Source organism: Paroedura picta, chromosome 6, assembly GCF_049243985.1.
Source record: "Paroedura picta isolate Pp20150507F chromosome 6, Ppicta_v3.0, whole genome shotgun sequence".
NCBI lineage: Eukaryota > Metazoa > Chordata > Lepidosauria > Squamata > Gekkonidae > Paroedura > Paroedura picta.
This window is the reverse complement of record NC_135374.1, coordinates 64,751,010-64,766,248: the sequence shown is the minus strand read 5'-3', so window position 1 is coordinate 64,766,248 and position 15,239 is coordinate 64,751,010. Positions and strand designations below refer to the sequence as shown.

At 41.0% G+C, this 15,239-nt stretch overlaps 2 protein-coding genes across 6 annotated transcripts in view; one reads left to right on the top strand and one right to left on the bottom strand.

Moving 5' to 3' along the window:
* Positions 1-2,245, top strand: part of KDM6A (lysine demethylase 6A) — a 177,149-nt gene extending 174,904 nt beyond the window's left edge. For all 4 annotated transcript variants that reach the window (XM_077342853.1, XM_077342850.1, XM_077342852.1 and 1 more), the window contains one exon: positions 1,082-2,245. In XM_077342853.1, the coding sequence (XP_077198968.1) occupies positions 1,082-1,111 (30 nt within the window). In that variant the 3' untranslated portion in view covers positions 1,112-2,245. The remainder of the gene's footprint in view (positions 1-1,081) is intronic.
* A 1,502-nt stretch (positions 2,246-3,747) lies between these two features.
* Positions 3,748-15,239, bottom strand: part of DIPK2B (divergent protein kinase domain 2B) — a 56,621-nt gene continuing 45,129 nt past the window's right edge. Inside the window, exons 5-6 of one of the 2 annotated variants that reach the window (XM_077342855.1) lie at positions 12,028-12,146; positions 3,748-7,682 (exon numbers count right to left, since the gene is read on the bottom strand). In XM_077342855.1, the coding sequence (XP_077198970.1) occupies positions 7,629-7,682; positions 12,028-12,146 (173 nt within the window). In that variant the 3' untranslated portion in view covers positions 3,748-7,628. Of the gene's footprint in view, positions 7,683-11,092; positions 12,147-15,239 lie in introns of those variants that run through there. The other variant, XM_077342854.1, reaches the window with a different exon arrangement.

The window sequence follows — 15,239 nt, the reverse complement described above, 5'->3', positions numbered from 1 at the left end:
GTTTAGTTGTTTTGTAATTGGCAAGCTGGCCAGGTTACTGGTAGAGACATACATTATCATGAGTAAATCATAATATTATTGAGTAGTGCCAATTTGTTACGTTTTAGAGTATTAAATAGCAGTCTCAAAAATCAGACTTTATGCCTCTGATCACCTTTCCTCCTGGACACAGGCTGAACGTCTAGGAGGAAGCATTTCCTACCAGTTTTATCCACAGATTGTTTTGGAGCTGCCCATTAAAGGACTTCCATGTTTCAGGAAAAAAAATGATTGTTTACTTTTTTAACAGCTTATTTTATAACAGGGGTCCTCAACCCCCGGTCCGCGGCCCGGTAGCGGGCCGTTAAGGCCATGGTACCGGGCCGCCAGCGGCCGCGCCTCTCTTCCTCCCCGCAGCGAGAGGGGGGGAAGAGGCAGGCGCGGCCGCTGGCACGCCAGCGACGCAAACGCACACTTGCAGAGCCAGTGCGCATGCATGTTTGCGCCCCCTGCTGGCAAAAACGCACACGTGCGGCTGTTCTGCGCATGCGTGTTAGCACCACCTACTGGCGAAAACGCGCATGTGCGGCAACTGCGCGTGCGCGTTTACGTGCAGCTGCTGTGGCCGGGCCGCCGGCTCTCTCCGACCCTCAGAGGCGGTCCCCGACTACAAGAAGGTTGGGGCCCGCTATTTTATAAGATTTTCTCCTTTTAAATATCCTCAGTCAGGTCAGCATTTAAGTAAGGAATTCAAAGGTTTTAACTTGGAAATTAAGTATATTCTTACGGTGGTGGCAGGACATAGGGTTGTCCACAGTTCTCTGGTTGGGGAGACATGTGTGTTTGTGGTAATTGGATACAACATCTAGGAACGTGAGTGGTGTATATAGAGAAGTAATATAGAGAAGTAATTCTGGGTTATTAAACTGATTGCTGTGAGACTTGGTAGCTATGTTTGCATGTGAGGAGAGGCCTAGAGGAACTCTTTTGAGGGCCATGATGAACCTCAACCGCATTAGTTATATGTTCAGAATATTGTTGCTCCGCGCACTAAGACTACTTAATAAATAATGTGCTATGTTTCCTTTCTCTCTCTCTTTAGGCACCTCCATTGCCATCATCTTTATCTTGACATTTTTCCAAGGACATTTACATACAAACTTTTCTGATATTCAGGAAGTGACCCAGTTCTGCACCACTGATTTTTGTAGCGATCCCATAAGGCTGCTGGCTGAAAGCTGTGTCTATGCAACCTTCCAAGTGCGGAGTGTCAACCAACTGGACAGGAGAGAGCACAGCTCCTACTCCAGAATTTGAAATATAGAAAGTTAATTCAGCTGAATTTTTTTAAAAATCCATGTTTTGTATATATCTGACAAAACTGGCAACATTATACAGACTACTGACTTGAAGACCACCTCTTTTATATTTCTCTGTTTCTGGGCTGATGAATTGGTTTCATCTTTCTTTTCTTTCTCCACCTTTCTTTCCTTCAGAGTTTCTCTTCAAAAGTACTAGCATAGCTGGTCATTTCTTTGTAAGGTAGTTAGAATTTTAAGTCTTTCTTTTGGGCTACACTTTTTTTTTTTAATGTGAAACGTTAGGTGATACTTTTTTTACTGCTTTTGTTATTCTGTCTTGTTTTGAAACCATTATGGTTACTTTTTGTTTCCTAAATAAAATTTTAAAAAATTAACAGCCAAGTCACAAAGATAAATGGGTTGCACATAGACTAAAGAATAAACTTCAGATTTGTGATTTTGTTTCTAATCTTGATGTAAATTTACACTATTTATAAATACATATTTATTGCTTGAAAATATTTGTGAATGGAATGCTGTTATTTTTTCCAGATTACCTGCCATTGAAATTTTAAGGAGTTCTGTAATTTCAAACACTACTCCTATTACATTTTCTATATGTAAATAAAACTGCTTAGCATTGTACAGAAACTTTTATTAAAATTGTTTAATGTTTAAAGTTTTTGTATTGTTTGAGTTTTAAAAAGAATTTATGTACAGTGCCCAGTTTTTGTTGATTTTTTGGAATCTGGTTATATATATATTTTATATATACTCTTGTGCATGTGTATATATATAATATATATAGAAAACTGAATATAAATATATGTATAAAGAATTAGAGCCTAAAAATTTTCTCGTTTTAAGTTTTACATCTATGGTAGATTTGAGGTGTCTACTGTAAAGTATTGCTTACAAAAGTATGATTATTTTTTAAAAAATATATGGTATGTATCATCAAGTCATGGTATGTCCTTCAGACTGGTTTATTGTTAAATTGCACTTCTTGCAATTACAGACAAATAGCTGATGCCAAATCGTACTAGTAAGGAATGAAAGTTAGCAGTTTCATGGGAAGTATGATATGGTTTTGATCGCCTTTTAAAAATTTAGACACCTTAAACTTTAAGGAGTACTGATAAAGGAAAGTAGAGTTTGAGACTGGTATCTTAGAACACAACCAAAACAAGATTTGTACATTCCCATTGTTTCTTTTAGTGAGTGTCAGGCTAAGTTGTATTAAGTACAAATCATGCTATATTTCTTCCTAATTTTGTAAATCAAATTAATTGATAACTTTTTAAAGCATTAAAGTCCTTTAGGACATCATATTTGTTTTCAGTTTAAGATAACTATAGCATTTTATTTTTCCCATTCTTTCTGAATTGTTACTTGGAAGTACATTAAATCTGAATCCAAGATCTTTATTCATCCCAATGGATTAGTTTACTGATTCATAAAGTTCTACATTGAAAGAACCAATACTTGTAATTTCCTTTAGTGTGGTATCATATTTGATGTTGTCAGAACAAAGTATCAAAATTGCTCAGTTTGCAGATTTAAAATTGTACAAAAAAATTATCTTTTTCTTCAGTTATCAAATGGGCTAAAGGAAGGATGACAGGAAAGAGAAAATGCTTCCTAAAATCAGCCTTTAGTTTATCACCTGATTTTGTCCATCTTCACTTGGAATACAAATGCTTTTAAATACTGTCATCAACCAGGAAAATGGAAAATATTTTAAAGAGGATATTTTAAAGAGGTTCCCACAAAAGGATGTGGGAATCACCCAACCCTGCGCTCCTGTAATTGTAAAACAGCAGAACAACTGTTAGGTACTAACCAAACTGAATTTTAATTTTCCTTTTTAAAATTGTTGTGGTTGGGGAGAAGTAAATCATATAATCTAAGGCTGTCCAAGGGCAGTGCTGTTCTTTGGAGTGATGGAAACATCTTACTGATTGGCTTGACTGTCTTTGAGATGAAGAAAGCATTTCATATAAGCGATGGTGAAAAGTGCCATCAAGTCATAGCCAACTTACGGTGGCCCACATGCTGCTTTAATTATTTCTTCTTAGACACTGTACACAAGTGAGCAAACAGATATCCCCTGAAAGGCAAAAGTCACTTCACTGTAAACCACCATAATGATATGGCCATGTAGCCCTTGATACTTTCAATATCTTGGTAAGATGTTCTAAACATCAAAGAAAGACCTCTAGGTTTTTTTCATGTCCAGTATAGAAATTGAATATTGTATTTATGCCATTTTTTCACCTTAAGATCAACAGATTTGAGACAGAATGATGAAAGTACTAAATTTAAGCACCTTGTAAAACAATTATTTTATGTGTTGATGTTAATGGAAGAGCCCAGTCAACCTTCTGTTTATGGTACTTAAAACAGTTTTCAGTTACAGGCTCTGGGCTTATTAGGGAGAGGACATACGGTGAAGAAAGCACAGACAACAATTCATGGAACACTGCTTTTATTGAGTACAGACCAAGGATCATTCATGTAGCATGGGGATGGATCCACATATCGGTTGACCCACCTCCCACTCAATAAGCTGCTTCCCCCAGCCTGCCTGCTAGGGAGTAAACTATGGAGTGGCAGCTGCGGCTGAGTGGTTCCCTTTGCCACCCGGTTGTGAGCCCGCAAACAGCCTCCAAGTTGGGCATTCCGCATAGTGATTCAAGACCCTTTAAGGAGTCCCCAAATGGGCACTTGGGCATGCAGGCTTGTCTCCCCAAAATGTTTCTGTCCCAAATCCCAAAATCAAGAGCAAGGAGTCCCCCACTGTTCCTGCCAAAGCTCTTAAGCCTGCATCCAGCCTGGATGCTGTAAAGCCAACTGTCTGTTCCCTACTCAGAAAGGTGCACCCCATCAACCCTAGACAAGGCATCCCCCACAATGAGAAGAGAATGCATACTCTCCAGCACCAATAGACCAACAATAAGGAAAAACTTGAGGGGGAAAACAAGACACAAGAGGTGGAACTTGGGGAGAGGCGTTCCTTGGCAGTGATGAGGCAGCTTTAGGAACTTGAAACAGACCATGCAGAGGAATAAAGCACAGCAAAGAGGATCCATGGAGCAAAGAGACCAACCGTGAAGTTGGAGTAACTGGATCAGTCTAGACCAACTGCAAAAATGGGCTGGAATCAACCTGTTGCTTATTGTTTTGAATATCCGAGTTAGTCTAGATAAAATTATCTGCAAATTAAATGCTCCAAAGTTCTTGTAGGAAATGGTTCTCACTTGAATCTCTCTTAGGGTAGGATCTTGCATGATTAATATAAGAACTGTGACTCCATTTGATATTAGTTTATTTCAGGCTCCATCTGTCAATATAGGTCCATGCTGTATATGTATACAAAATGAAGGTCCCTGTGGGATGAGGGTCTCATGGGCATCAAATGTAGTTATGTATTTGATAAACTTACATACTTGTAATCTGTAACATTTTGCTCGTTCATAAAGTGAATTTTGCCACACACTTGCTTCCCATCAGAAGTCTGGAGAGATGAAATAATTACCTTTTGGTACAAACCTTTTCTCAAGTAGCTTTTCTGGTATGGAAGCACTGTCTCTCCAGGCTAAGGGGGGGTGGGCTGAGTCCAGGATAGGAAACAGGGGCCATTGGCCCCTTGGCCCTGAACTGACAATCAGAGGGGCCAATCGGAAAGCACAAAGTGCCTTCCGATTGGGCCCTCACCAGAATAGACCAGAGTTCCATCCAGTCAACCCAGCCAGGGGCAATTTGGAGACATCGCTGCCAGTCTGCTCCTGACCACCGCAGGGAGAAGAGGTCAGTAGGGCTGCCAAGAGAACAGAGGCTTGTACAGGCTGCGCCAGCCCTTTTCACCCCAAGGCTGTCCTTACTGTCATTACCAACTGTAAATTGCCTCAGAACACTGACAGAGCTGGCAGGAAGCTGGTGAGTGTGCTCCTTCCCCCCCCCCCCCCTTCAGGCCTGCTGCAAAGGAGCCTTTAACAGCCCCTGACTGAGGCGTTTCTGAGAGCAACACAGGGGAGCATGGGGGTGGGCATTCCTTTTGAGGGGGGGATTTCTCTTTCTGCCAAACGGCTGACAGAGGCCACAGAAAAGCCCCTTCTCACTTAAAATACTGCTCTGGCTGGGGGTAGGACATAGCCAAGCCACGTATATTTCTTCTTTGTGACTCTGCAGATTTGAGACCACTGCATAGCGTTATTTTGCAGACGAAACTGGATGCTGGTGTGGAGGTTCTTTTGTCTCCAGTTTCATCTGCACAATAATCCTGTGCAGTAGGCCTCAAGTCATTCAATTCAACAATAACCTGTGTGGGAGGCCTTAAATGTTTCTTCTCTTCTACAGTCCTGTCCAAAGTAGCCCTTTCTGCTTGGGGGGCTGATCTTCATTCTATGAAGATGAGCTGTAATTCCATGAGCTCTCCAGGCCCCACCTGGAGGTTGGCTACCCCTGGGTTAAAAATATTCCTCGAGTTTTGGAGGTGGGACTTCAAAATTGTACAATGCCTCAGAGTCCAGCCTTCGAGGAGGCTGTGGGTGCACTTCTGGGCCCAGGGGAAAGGCCGCGCCGCTGCGGGGGGGGGAGAAGCCTTCCCCCCGGCCCAAAAAGCACACCTAACGCCCATTGTATTTACAAGTACAACGTGCTTGGTCCCTAGTATCTCAATAACAGAAGAACTCCCAGAAACAGTTGTTAGTGGCATACTTCCACGTTGGACTGGCACTCTGTGCCCAACTACCTTGGCACCCACGCTTGGTCTCGACTTAGGCAAGCCACACCCTATGTGCTCATGCCAGCCAGAAACCATGCCTGGCCAGACCAACATCTCTTGTGCTGCAGCGTAAAACAGGAACTGGGTGTAGCTTGAACATCTACAGCAAAGATTGATGGACCCTCCACCTGACAAGGTAACTCCATTGTATTGCTGATCAGTGGTCAACAAAGTATTTTTGCCTCCTTACTTAGTTTCTTTGTCTTTATTCATAACTCATCATTGCCACTCTGCTAAGGGAGTTTCCCACATTAAGACTCTAGATAGTTTCTAGGAGCCCCTGGAAGATTCCTATTATGCCTAGATGGCCCCTTTTCTCGTAAGCAATTACTGCCCCTCCCAAGCCATCATCTCACCCATCTAGCAGTCCCAGGGTAAGATTGGTTCCCCACTCCTCTTAGGGTTTGGGCCAGTATTAGATTGGCCTGTCTCGACAGGTCCCCAGTGATAATATCCCAATTTCCATCGGCCATCTTTGGTCCACCCACTGGGTTTGTGTGGGATATAAATTAAATTGTATTTTGCCATATTTTGGGTTTAGAATGTTTTTAATGGGTTTATGGGGGGTTGATTCTTAATGAATGGATTATATACCCAAACTGTAAACCGCCCTAAGCCAGCTCTGGGAGCGGCAGTCATACAAATCCAATTATAAATAAATAAAGCAGTCATTCTTTTGTACAGCTCTGAGCAAGCCCATCTTGTGTACATGCTGTCCCCAGCACAGCCACTTTTCAACAGGGTCTAAAAATCTACTTTTTGGTAATCCAAATTGCCACTATGGACCCTTGAATCCATCCAGGTTTCCCATCACATCACTGGTCAGTTGTGTCATCCTGTCTCTGTCTCCGCCTCTTCAAGATCAGTAAATATACTTTCCATATACCCATTTCCCTGACTCTCCATTTCCAGCACTTGTTTCCTCTTGTTAGTGTGCTAGTTCTATGATAGTCTAAAGTCTATTTTATTTATTTTTGTCTATAATAAAGCTTTCTTATTTCATTTTATATATGACACCAAATTGGGAGGACTGGCAAATACTCCGGAAGATAGAGACAGAGTTCAACGAGATCTGAACACAATGGAAAAATGGGCAAATGAAAACAAGATGTAATTTAATAAAGATAAGTGTAAAGTTCTGCATCTGGGTCAGAAAAATGAAAAGCATGCCTACTGGATGGGGGATACGCTTCTAGGTAACACTGTGTGTGAACGAGACCTTGGGGTACTTGTGGATGGTAAACTAAACATGAGCAGGCAGTGTGATGCAGTGGTAAAAAAGGCAAATGCCATTTTGAGCTGTATCAACATTGGCATCACATCAAAATCACAAGATGTCATAGTCCCATTGTATACGGCACTGGTCAGACCACACCTGGAGTACTGTGTGCAGTTCTGGGGGCCTCACTTTGAGAAGGGCATAGATAAAATTGAAAGGATACAGAGGAGAGTGACGAGGATGATCTGGGGCCAAGGGACCAAGCCCTATGAAGTTAGGTTGAGGGACTTGGGAATGTTCAGCCTGGAGAAAAGGAGGTTGAGAGGGGGCATGATAGCCCTCTTTAAGTATTTGAAAGGTTGTCATTTGGAGGAGGGCAGGATGCTGTTCCCATTGCCTGCAGAGGAAAGGACACGCAGTAATGCGTTTAAACTACAAGTACAACAATATAGGCTAGATATCAGGAAAAAAAATTTCACAGTCAGAGTAGTTCAGCAGTGGAATAGGCTGCCTAAGGAGGTGCCTAAGACTACCTCACTGGTAGTCTTCAAGCAAAGGTTGGATACACACTTTTCTTGGATGCTTTAGGATGCTTTGGGCTGATCCTGCGTTGAGCAGGGGGTTGGACTAGATGGCTTGTATGGCCCCTTCCAACTCTATGATTTTATGATTCTATGATTCTATACTAGCAAGAAAGCCCATTCCAACCAGAAATGCAATGGGCGCTAGGACCCAGAGGACACTGGCAGGTGCAGATTTCTCTCGCAGCAGGAGCCATAGGAAGTAATCAGGGCTCCTTCACTGGTCACTTGCAGTTTGGGGCTCGTTTGCAATTTGTTTCTGTCTCTCTCCCTCGCAGCAGGAGCCATAGCAGGTAATCAGGGGTCGTTTGTGGTTTGTCAAGGCTCTCTGTGTCTCTGTGTGTCTCTCTCAGGCATCTGAGAGCAAAGTGGCTAGTGTCCAGGGAAGGAGGGTGGGAGCTGGAGAGAGAGGGCCGATCAGGGTGCAGCCAGCTTTGCTGATTGGCCCTATTCCATTTCGGACAGCTAGGACACTCTCCAACCCCAGGGCTGTTTCACAAATATTAAGAGGAACAATGGATAATGATATGTTGTCTGCCTCGAGTTCCTCAGGGGAGAATAAAGTAGTATTACATAAGCAAACACATTCTCTGCTCGTTATCTGCCTCTCTTTAGCTATTCCCCACAAACACGTGTCTCCTGGATGTATTTCAGGTAACAGTGTTACTATTTTTTTTTAAAGGCATCTCATCCCTCAGAAAGAAACTGATTCCAGAGATAGGCCGAACGCTAATCCACCAATGAATCTACATTTCCTGTCTGTACTGTTAGGACACTGCTGCAGCATAGAAATAACCTGGTGGTTCCCAAATGGGAATACATCCAAACAATGTGCAGCTCTTCAAATGTTCACACAAGGCTTTTTGGCTTTTCCTTTTTGTAAGGTGACCAAATTGCCCCACTTTTGGAGGGACATCTGGGGGCACCTGGCAAATTGTACTTATGTTGCAAGTAAAAAAATATATCTTACAATACTATCTTTGTGTTCTATGAAAAATTTTGTTGCTCCATGTAGACCACATTTTTAATCAAGAACACCCCCGGTCAATGGTGTCCCACTTTACCAATGTTAAAATCTGGTCACCTTAACTTTTTATCAAACGATCAAAATCGTTGCAGATTGTATTGCAAATGATTTGTTTTTTCAAATTCTCACGCAGATGGCCCTTCTCTGTCTGCCATCTGACTAACCCACTCAATACATACACATGCCTCTTACAAACAATGTCTCAAACAGTTGGGGGCAAGTTGAGCTGCAGAGCATGTCTGCAGTGTTCCCATTTTACCATGTCTGAGTAGATTCATATTAAATGAGTTTTTGAAACAAAATTCCTCAACATTTCTCATATCATAACCTAGCAATTACAATTTCATATGGTGCATTCTGAGCATGCATTAATGCCCACTGCATAGATATCAATAAAATTGAACATAACACTCCAAATGTAGCCATTTTAACCATGTGTGGGCTTTGGTTTGATTCACTGCTTTCGATTGTCTAAGCTGCAGCTTGCTTCCTTGTGGCAGAACTCTAAGGGGAACTTTCAAGGCAAGATAATTCAGAGGTGAGGATTTAAATGAAAGATTTTAGAAAGTCTGTTTTTTAAGCATAGCATTTTTATGTTAAAAGGTTAATGTCAAACAGGAATGGAAATAAATGTAGGAAGTGTTTTTCTTGATGACCAAACTTCATTTGATTACTTTGAGCTGCAGTAATGCATAGCATAGCAGAGGAACTACAGATCAAATTGCCAACATACGCTGGATCATGGAGAAAGCTAGGGAGTTCCAGAAGAACGTCTACTTCTGCTTCATTGACTATGCTAAAGCCTTTGATTGTGTGGAGCACAACAAAATGTGGCAAGTTCTTAAAGAGATGGGAATACCAGAGCATCTTATTTGCCTCTTGAAACTTATATGCAGGTCAAGAAGCAACAATGAGAACCAGGCATGGAATCACTGATTGGTTCAAAATTGAGAAAGGAGTTCGGCAAGGCTGTATACTGTCGCCTTGCCTATTTAACTTGTATGCAGAGCACATCATGAGAAAGGCGGGATTAGAGGAGTCACAAATTGAGATCAAGATTGCAGGGAGAAATATGAACAACCTCAGATATGCAGATGATACCACTCTAACGGCAGAAAGCAAAGAGGAACTAAAGAGCCTTTTGATGCGGGTGAAGGAGGATAGTGCAAAAGTTGGCTTGAAACTCAACAACAAGAAAACAAAGATCATGGTATCCGGCCCTCTCGATCCCTGGCAAATAGATGGGGAAGAAATGGAGATAGTGACAGATTTTATTTTCCTGGGCTCCAAGATCACTGCAGATGGGGACTGCAGCAAAGAAATTAAAAGACGCTTGCTCCTGGGGAGGAAAGCTATGGCAAATCTAGACAGCATCCTAAAAAGCAGAGACATCACCCTGCCAACAAAAGTGTATTTAGTCAAGGCTATGGTATTCCCAGTTGCAATGTATGGCTGCGAAAGTTGGACCATAAGGAAGGCCGAGCGTCAAAGAATTGAGGCTTTTGAACTCTGGTGCTGGAGAAGACTCTTGCGAGTCCCTTGGACTGCAAGGCGAACAAACCAGTCAGTCCTAGAGGAGATCAGCCTGGACTGCTCCTTGGAAGGCCAGATCCTGAAGATGAATACTTTGGCCACCTCATGAGAAGGAAGGAGTCCCTGGAGAAGAGCCTAAAGCTGGGAGCAATCGAGGGCAAAAGAAGAAGGGGACGACAGAGAATGGGGTGGCTGGATGGAGTAACTGAAGCAGTAGGTGCAAACTTAAATGGACTCCGGGGAATGGTAGAGGACAGGAAGGCCTGGAGGATTATTGTCCATGGGATCGCAATGTGTCGGACACGACTTCGCACCTAACAACAACAACAACAACAATGCATAACAATAAAAGAAATGCAAAAGGAAGGAATATAGTATGTATCAAAATGCAGAAGATAAGCTATCATAAAACTACATTGTAATAACAGTTCAGTGATTACAAATGGCATCAAATTGTCTAAGCAATTAACTTTAGCTCTGATGAAGATGCACAGAGACTGTTTACGCACTGGGAACTTCACTGCCCCAGCTCCCATGCAGGACGTGGTTCATCTATGCTGAGAGAAAACCAGTCAATCTCCAGAAAAACAAGAGCTATATAAGAATGAAAAGTGGTGGGATTTAAGAACAGTAGTCAAAGAAAAAGTAACTGACCACATAGAGTAGTTTCGTCTTGCAACTGCTTTTTAATAATTTCAATTGCTACAAGTCAAGTCTGGGGGGGAAAAACCACAGAAAACATTAGCATGCAATGAGTTGTCACTAATGTCATTTGGATTACCTGTTAATGTACAGTGGACAGCAAATTCAAAATTAAATGGCTTGTTAAAATGATTCCAGTCTCCATAGGAGCCTGGAACAGTTGCTGCAGTAACAAAAAATTTCTCTGGACAGGAAAGGGACAGAAGTTTTAACATCTGTGATAAAAGAAGGTAAAATAGAAGCAGTTGGAGGGTGGTACCATAGAGTGGGCCACTGGCATCTCTTGCTACCCTATAGAAGAAAATGAGGCAGGCAAGGTATTTTTTTGGTTGCAGAGAGAGAGGTGACAATTTCAAGGTTCTACTAAAGATGGAAGAGGGAGAAAGAGCCTCCATCAGGGTTATTTGGGGGTGACCAATAACCAACAAAGGGATTTCCATGCAGCTGAAGTAAGATTATTTCTACAGAAATAATCAGTGTCACCAGGATGGTCCAGCAAACTTTGTAAAGGATTAGAGAGGTCTTTATTAGGTGGGTATGTTTCTCAATAAGCAGGTTGCAGAAAGGGGTGCAAATTCTGATAGCATGTGTTAAATTGAGCTGAATGTTATTCTTTTGACTTCAAAGGCAGAAGAGGCATGTAGACGACAGCTCCAGTATCCCAGGCAAACATATTTTTACTATTTGGCATTGTATTTACAATCAGGGTAGCGGTAGGCAAAATGAGAATGGCAAGGCTGGAATGGCTTCAAAATCTCTACCAGCTTCTGAGCTGCAGAGATAACTTCTTTTTGAGCTAAGGAACTATCAGCACAAATGGCCAGAGCACTGTCAATCTCCTCTTGAATAGAAAGCAGGAATTTGTCCTTCAAGAGTTTAGGCAGAATCTCCTTACACACCATGACAAGGCTCTGAGTGTGCTTGATGGAGTTACAGGAGGGAAACACAGACTGACAGTCCATAGCCAAGCAGCTGAATATGTCAGTATGTTCTTGCTGGTGTTCCATCAACGCAGTTCCTAGCAGAAAGGAATAGAAACATTAGTTGCAAACGTGTGAGCAATGGTCTGTTCATACACATCTATAGTACTTTAACTCTGTATTATGAAGCAAGTCAGACTACAAACAGTAAACCTCCTTCCTATCTCTTCCACTGATAGAAGACATGAGCCAAAAGAAGAAAAGCCACTTCTTCGTCTTCTTCTGAGAGCCCTCACTTGTCTTATCATTCCCTACATCAACATTTCCTTCTGTATGGAAAACTATCATGGAGATGAGAATTCTTCTCCTACAGCCCTTTGTGGACACACTATCGTTAAATATGCAATAGATTATTGAGCAAACATGTGACCACCCCTTCCTGTATTCTGAAATTATATAGTTCTATGTGAAGATGAAAATGTTGAATTTTTAACCATCTTCTATGTAACATGTTCAAGTTGAAACTAAGGATTGCAGGATTTAGTTTTTGCTTTACATGCAATCTGAAAGTCATAACAATATGGAGATAGGGAACACCATCACAGTACAGAAGGATTTTAATCCTGCTTCAGCCTACAAATAGTTTGGATAGACTCCCAATGGAGTCATAAAGTTATACAGCAGCATGACATAGACTACTATATATTACAAACTCTTCTGTGTCTGGAAAGGGGTTAGTCAAGCTTCTGGTAATTAAAAGGGACAACTGGGCCTGATGAGGAAGAAACTGAAAACTTTAATACAAGTGCCCAGGAAGAAATTGATCACATACCCAAACAATCTTAGGTGATCAGATGGCAATGTAGACATCAAATAGTTTACATAAGAAGCCAAAGATTGAGCAATTGTATTCTATCTGCTAAAACAAGACCAAAAGCTGATTGTGGTAAAGACCATTATTTGATAATCTCAAGCATTAGAATAAAGCTAAAGAAAAAACATTAATAGTACCAAAATACAATCTAAACAAAATTCCTGAAGAGTTTAAAGACCATTGAAAGAATGGACTTGCATTACTAAGTTCAAATGATGTGAACCATAAAAACTATGGATTGAACCAGAAAAGATATCAAGAAAGATTTTTCTATACCTGAAGCCAAAAGAAAATTCTTCATAGATGACTGATGAAACTCTTAAAATTGCTAAGTAAAGATGATTAGCAAAACTTAAAGGTGTTAGAAATAGAACCAAAAGTCTAAATGCAGTGTTCCAGTGATTCACACATAGAAACAAAGATAACTATTATAATAACCAGTGTAAAGAATTAGACAAGAACAAGAACAACAAAAAGGAAGGAGAAGAGATCTCTTCCAAAGATCCATGAAATCAAAGGGAAATTAAAAGCATTGTTAGCATGTTGAAAGATCAATATGTAAATATATTAACTGAATAGGACAAAATAAAGAAAAGATAAGAACTATACACTGAAGTAGTATACAGATGAGAGGCTGACATATTCCTTCAAAGAAACATGAACAATTTTAGAAAGTGAAGTGTAAGCTGCACTGAGAGCACCTGGGAGAAACAGATCACCAGCAATGTATGGAATACCAGTAGAACCATTTCAAGCCACAGAAACAATCCCTCAAAATTTTAATGAGACTATTCTGACAAATATGGAAAACAAAACAATGATCTACAGACTAGAAACACTTAATTTTCATTCCAGTTCTGAAAAAGGAGACCTCAAATACTGTAGCAGCTATCAGACCATCTCATTAATTTCTCATATGAGTAAAGTGATGCTTAAAATCTTACACCAAAGACAGTTATGGTATATGGAATTAGTTGTGCTAGATATTCAAGCAAAATTCAGAAAAGAGGAATTAGAAATCATATTTAAAATGGACTTTTTTACTGGACAATACAAGTTTCATATATTACATGAGAAGCTACAGTTGGATTTTTAAAAAGTGGTTATTCTACAACATCTGATTCTATTGATGTGCAAACTGTACTCTGTACAAGAGGCTACTATTTAGACATAATATAGAGAAATTGTAAGAGCCTCTTGTGGCGCAGAGTGGTAAGGCAGCCGTCTGAAAGCTTTGCCCATAAGGCTGGGAGTTCAATCCCAGCAGCCGGCTCAAGGTTGACTCAGCCTTCCATCCTTCCGAGGTCGGTAAAATGAGTACCCAGCTTGCTGGGGGGTAAACGGTCATGACTGGGGAAGGCACTGGCAAACCACCCCGTATTGAGTCTGCCATGAAAACGCTAGAGGGCGTCACCCCAAGGGTCAGACATGACTCGGTGCTTGCACAGGGGATACCTTTACCTTTACCTTATAGAGAAATTGAATGGTTTTCAATTGACAAAGGTGTCAAACAATAGTGTATTTTATCTCAACTTTTCCATCTATATGCAGAAAATATATGCAAAGCAGATTTAGCTAAAGGTGGAGTGAAAGTTGGAGGGAGGAACATTAAAAATTTGAGATATGTAAATGACACCACATTACAGGCAGAAAATAGTGAAGACTTGAAACAACTGATGAAGGTGGAAACTGAAATTGCTAGAGCAGGATTATAACTGAACACAAAGAAGACAAATGATGACTACTAAGAAATTACAGTTTTAAGACTGATGATGAAGAAATTGAACTTGCTTAAGATTTTCTTTTCCTTGGCTCTATCCTCAGCCAAAAGGGAAACTGCAACCAAGAAATCAGCAGGAGATTGAAATGGGGAAGAGCAAACATGAAGGAGCTAGAAAAGGTTCTTAAGAGTGAGAATGGTGTCGCTGGCAACCAAAATCAAGACAATTCATACTATAGCATTCCCTATTACTGTGAACGGGTGGGAAAAATGAACAAAGAAGAAAGTTGACAGGAAGAAAGTTGATTCATTTGCAATGAGATGTTAGAGTTTTGCAGATACTGTTGACTGCTAAAAGACAAATCAGATAAAGTTAACCTTGAACTCTCCTTAAAATTACTTAACTGAGGCTTTGATCACATTATAAAAAGACAAGATGGATTGACTCAATCAAGGAAAGCACAACCCTCCATTTGTAAGACCTGAGCAAGGCTGTTAACAATAGGAAAGTTTGGGGGTTATTAATTCATAGGGTCACCATGGGTGACAGGTGACTTGACAGCACTTAACATGTGCAGACTGCTGGGCCTGATGCTT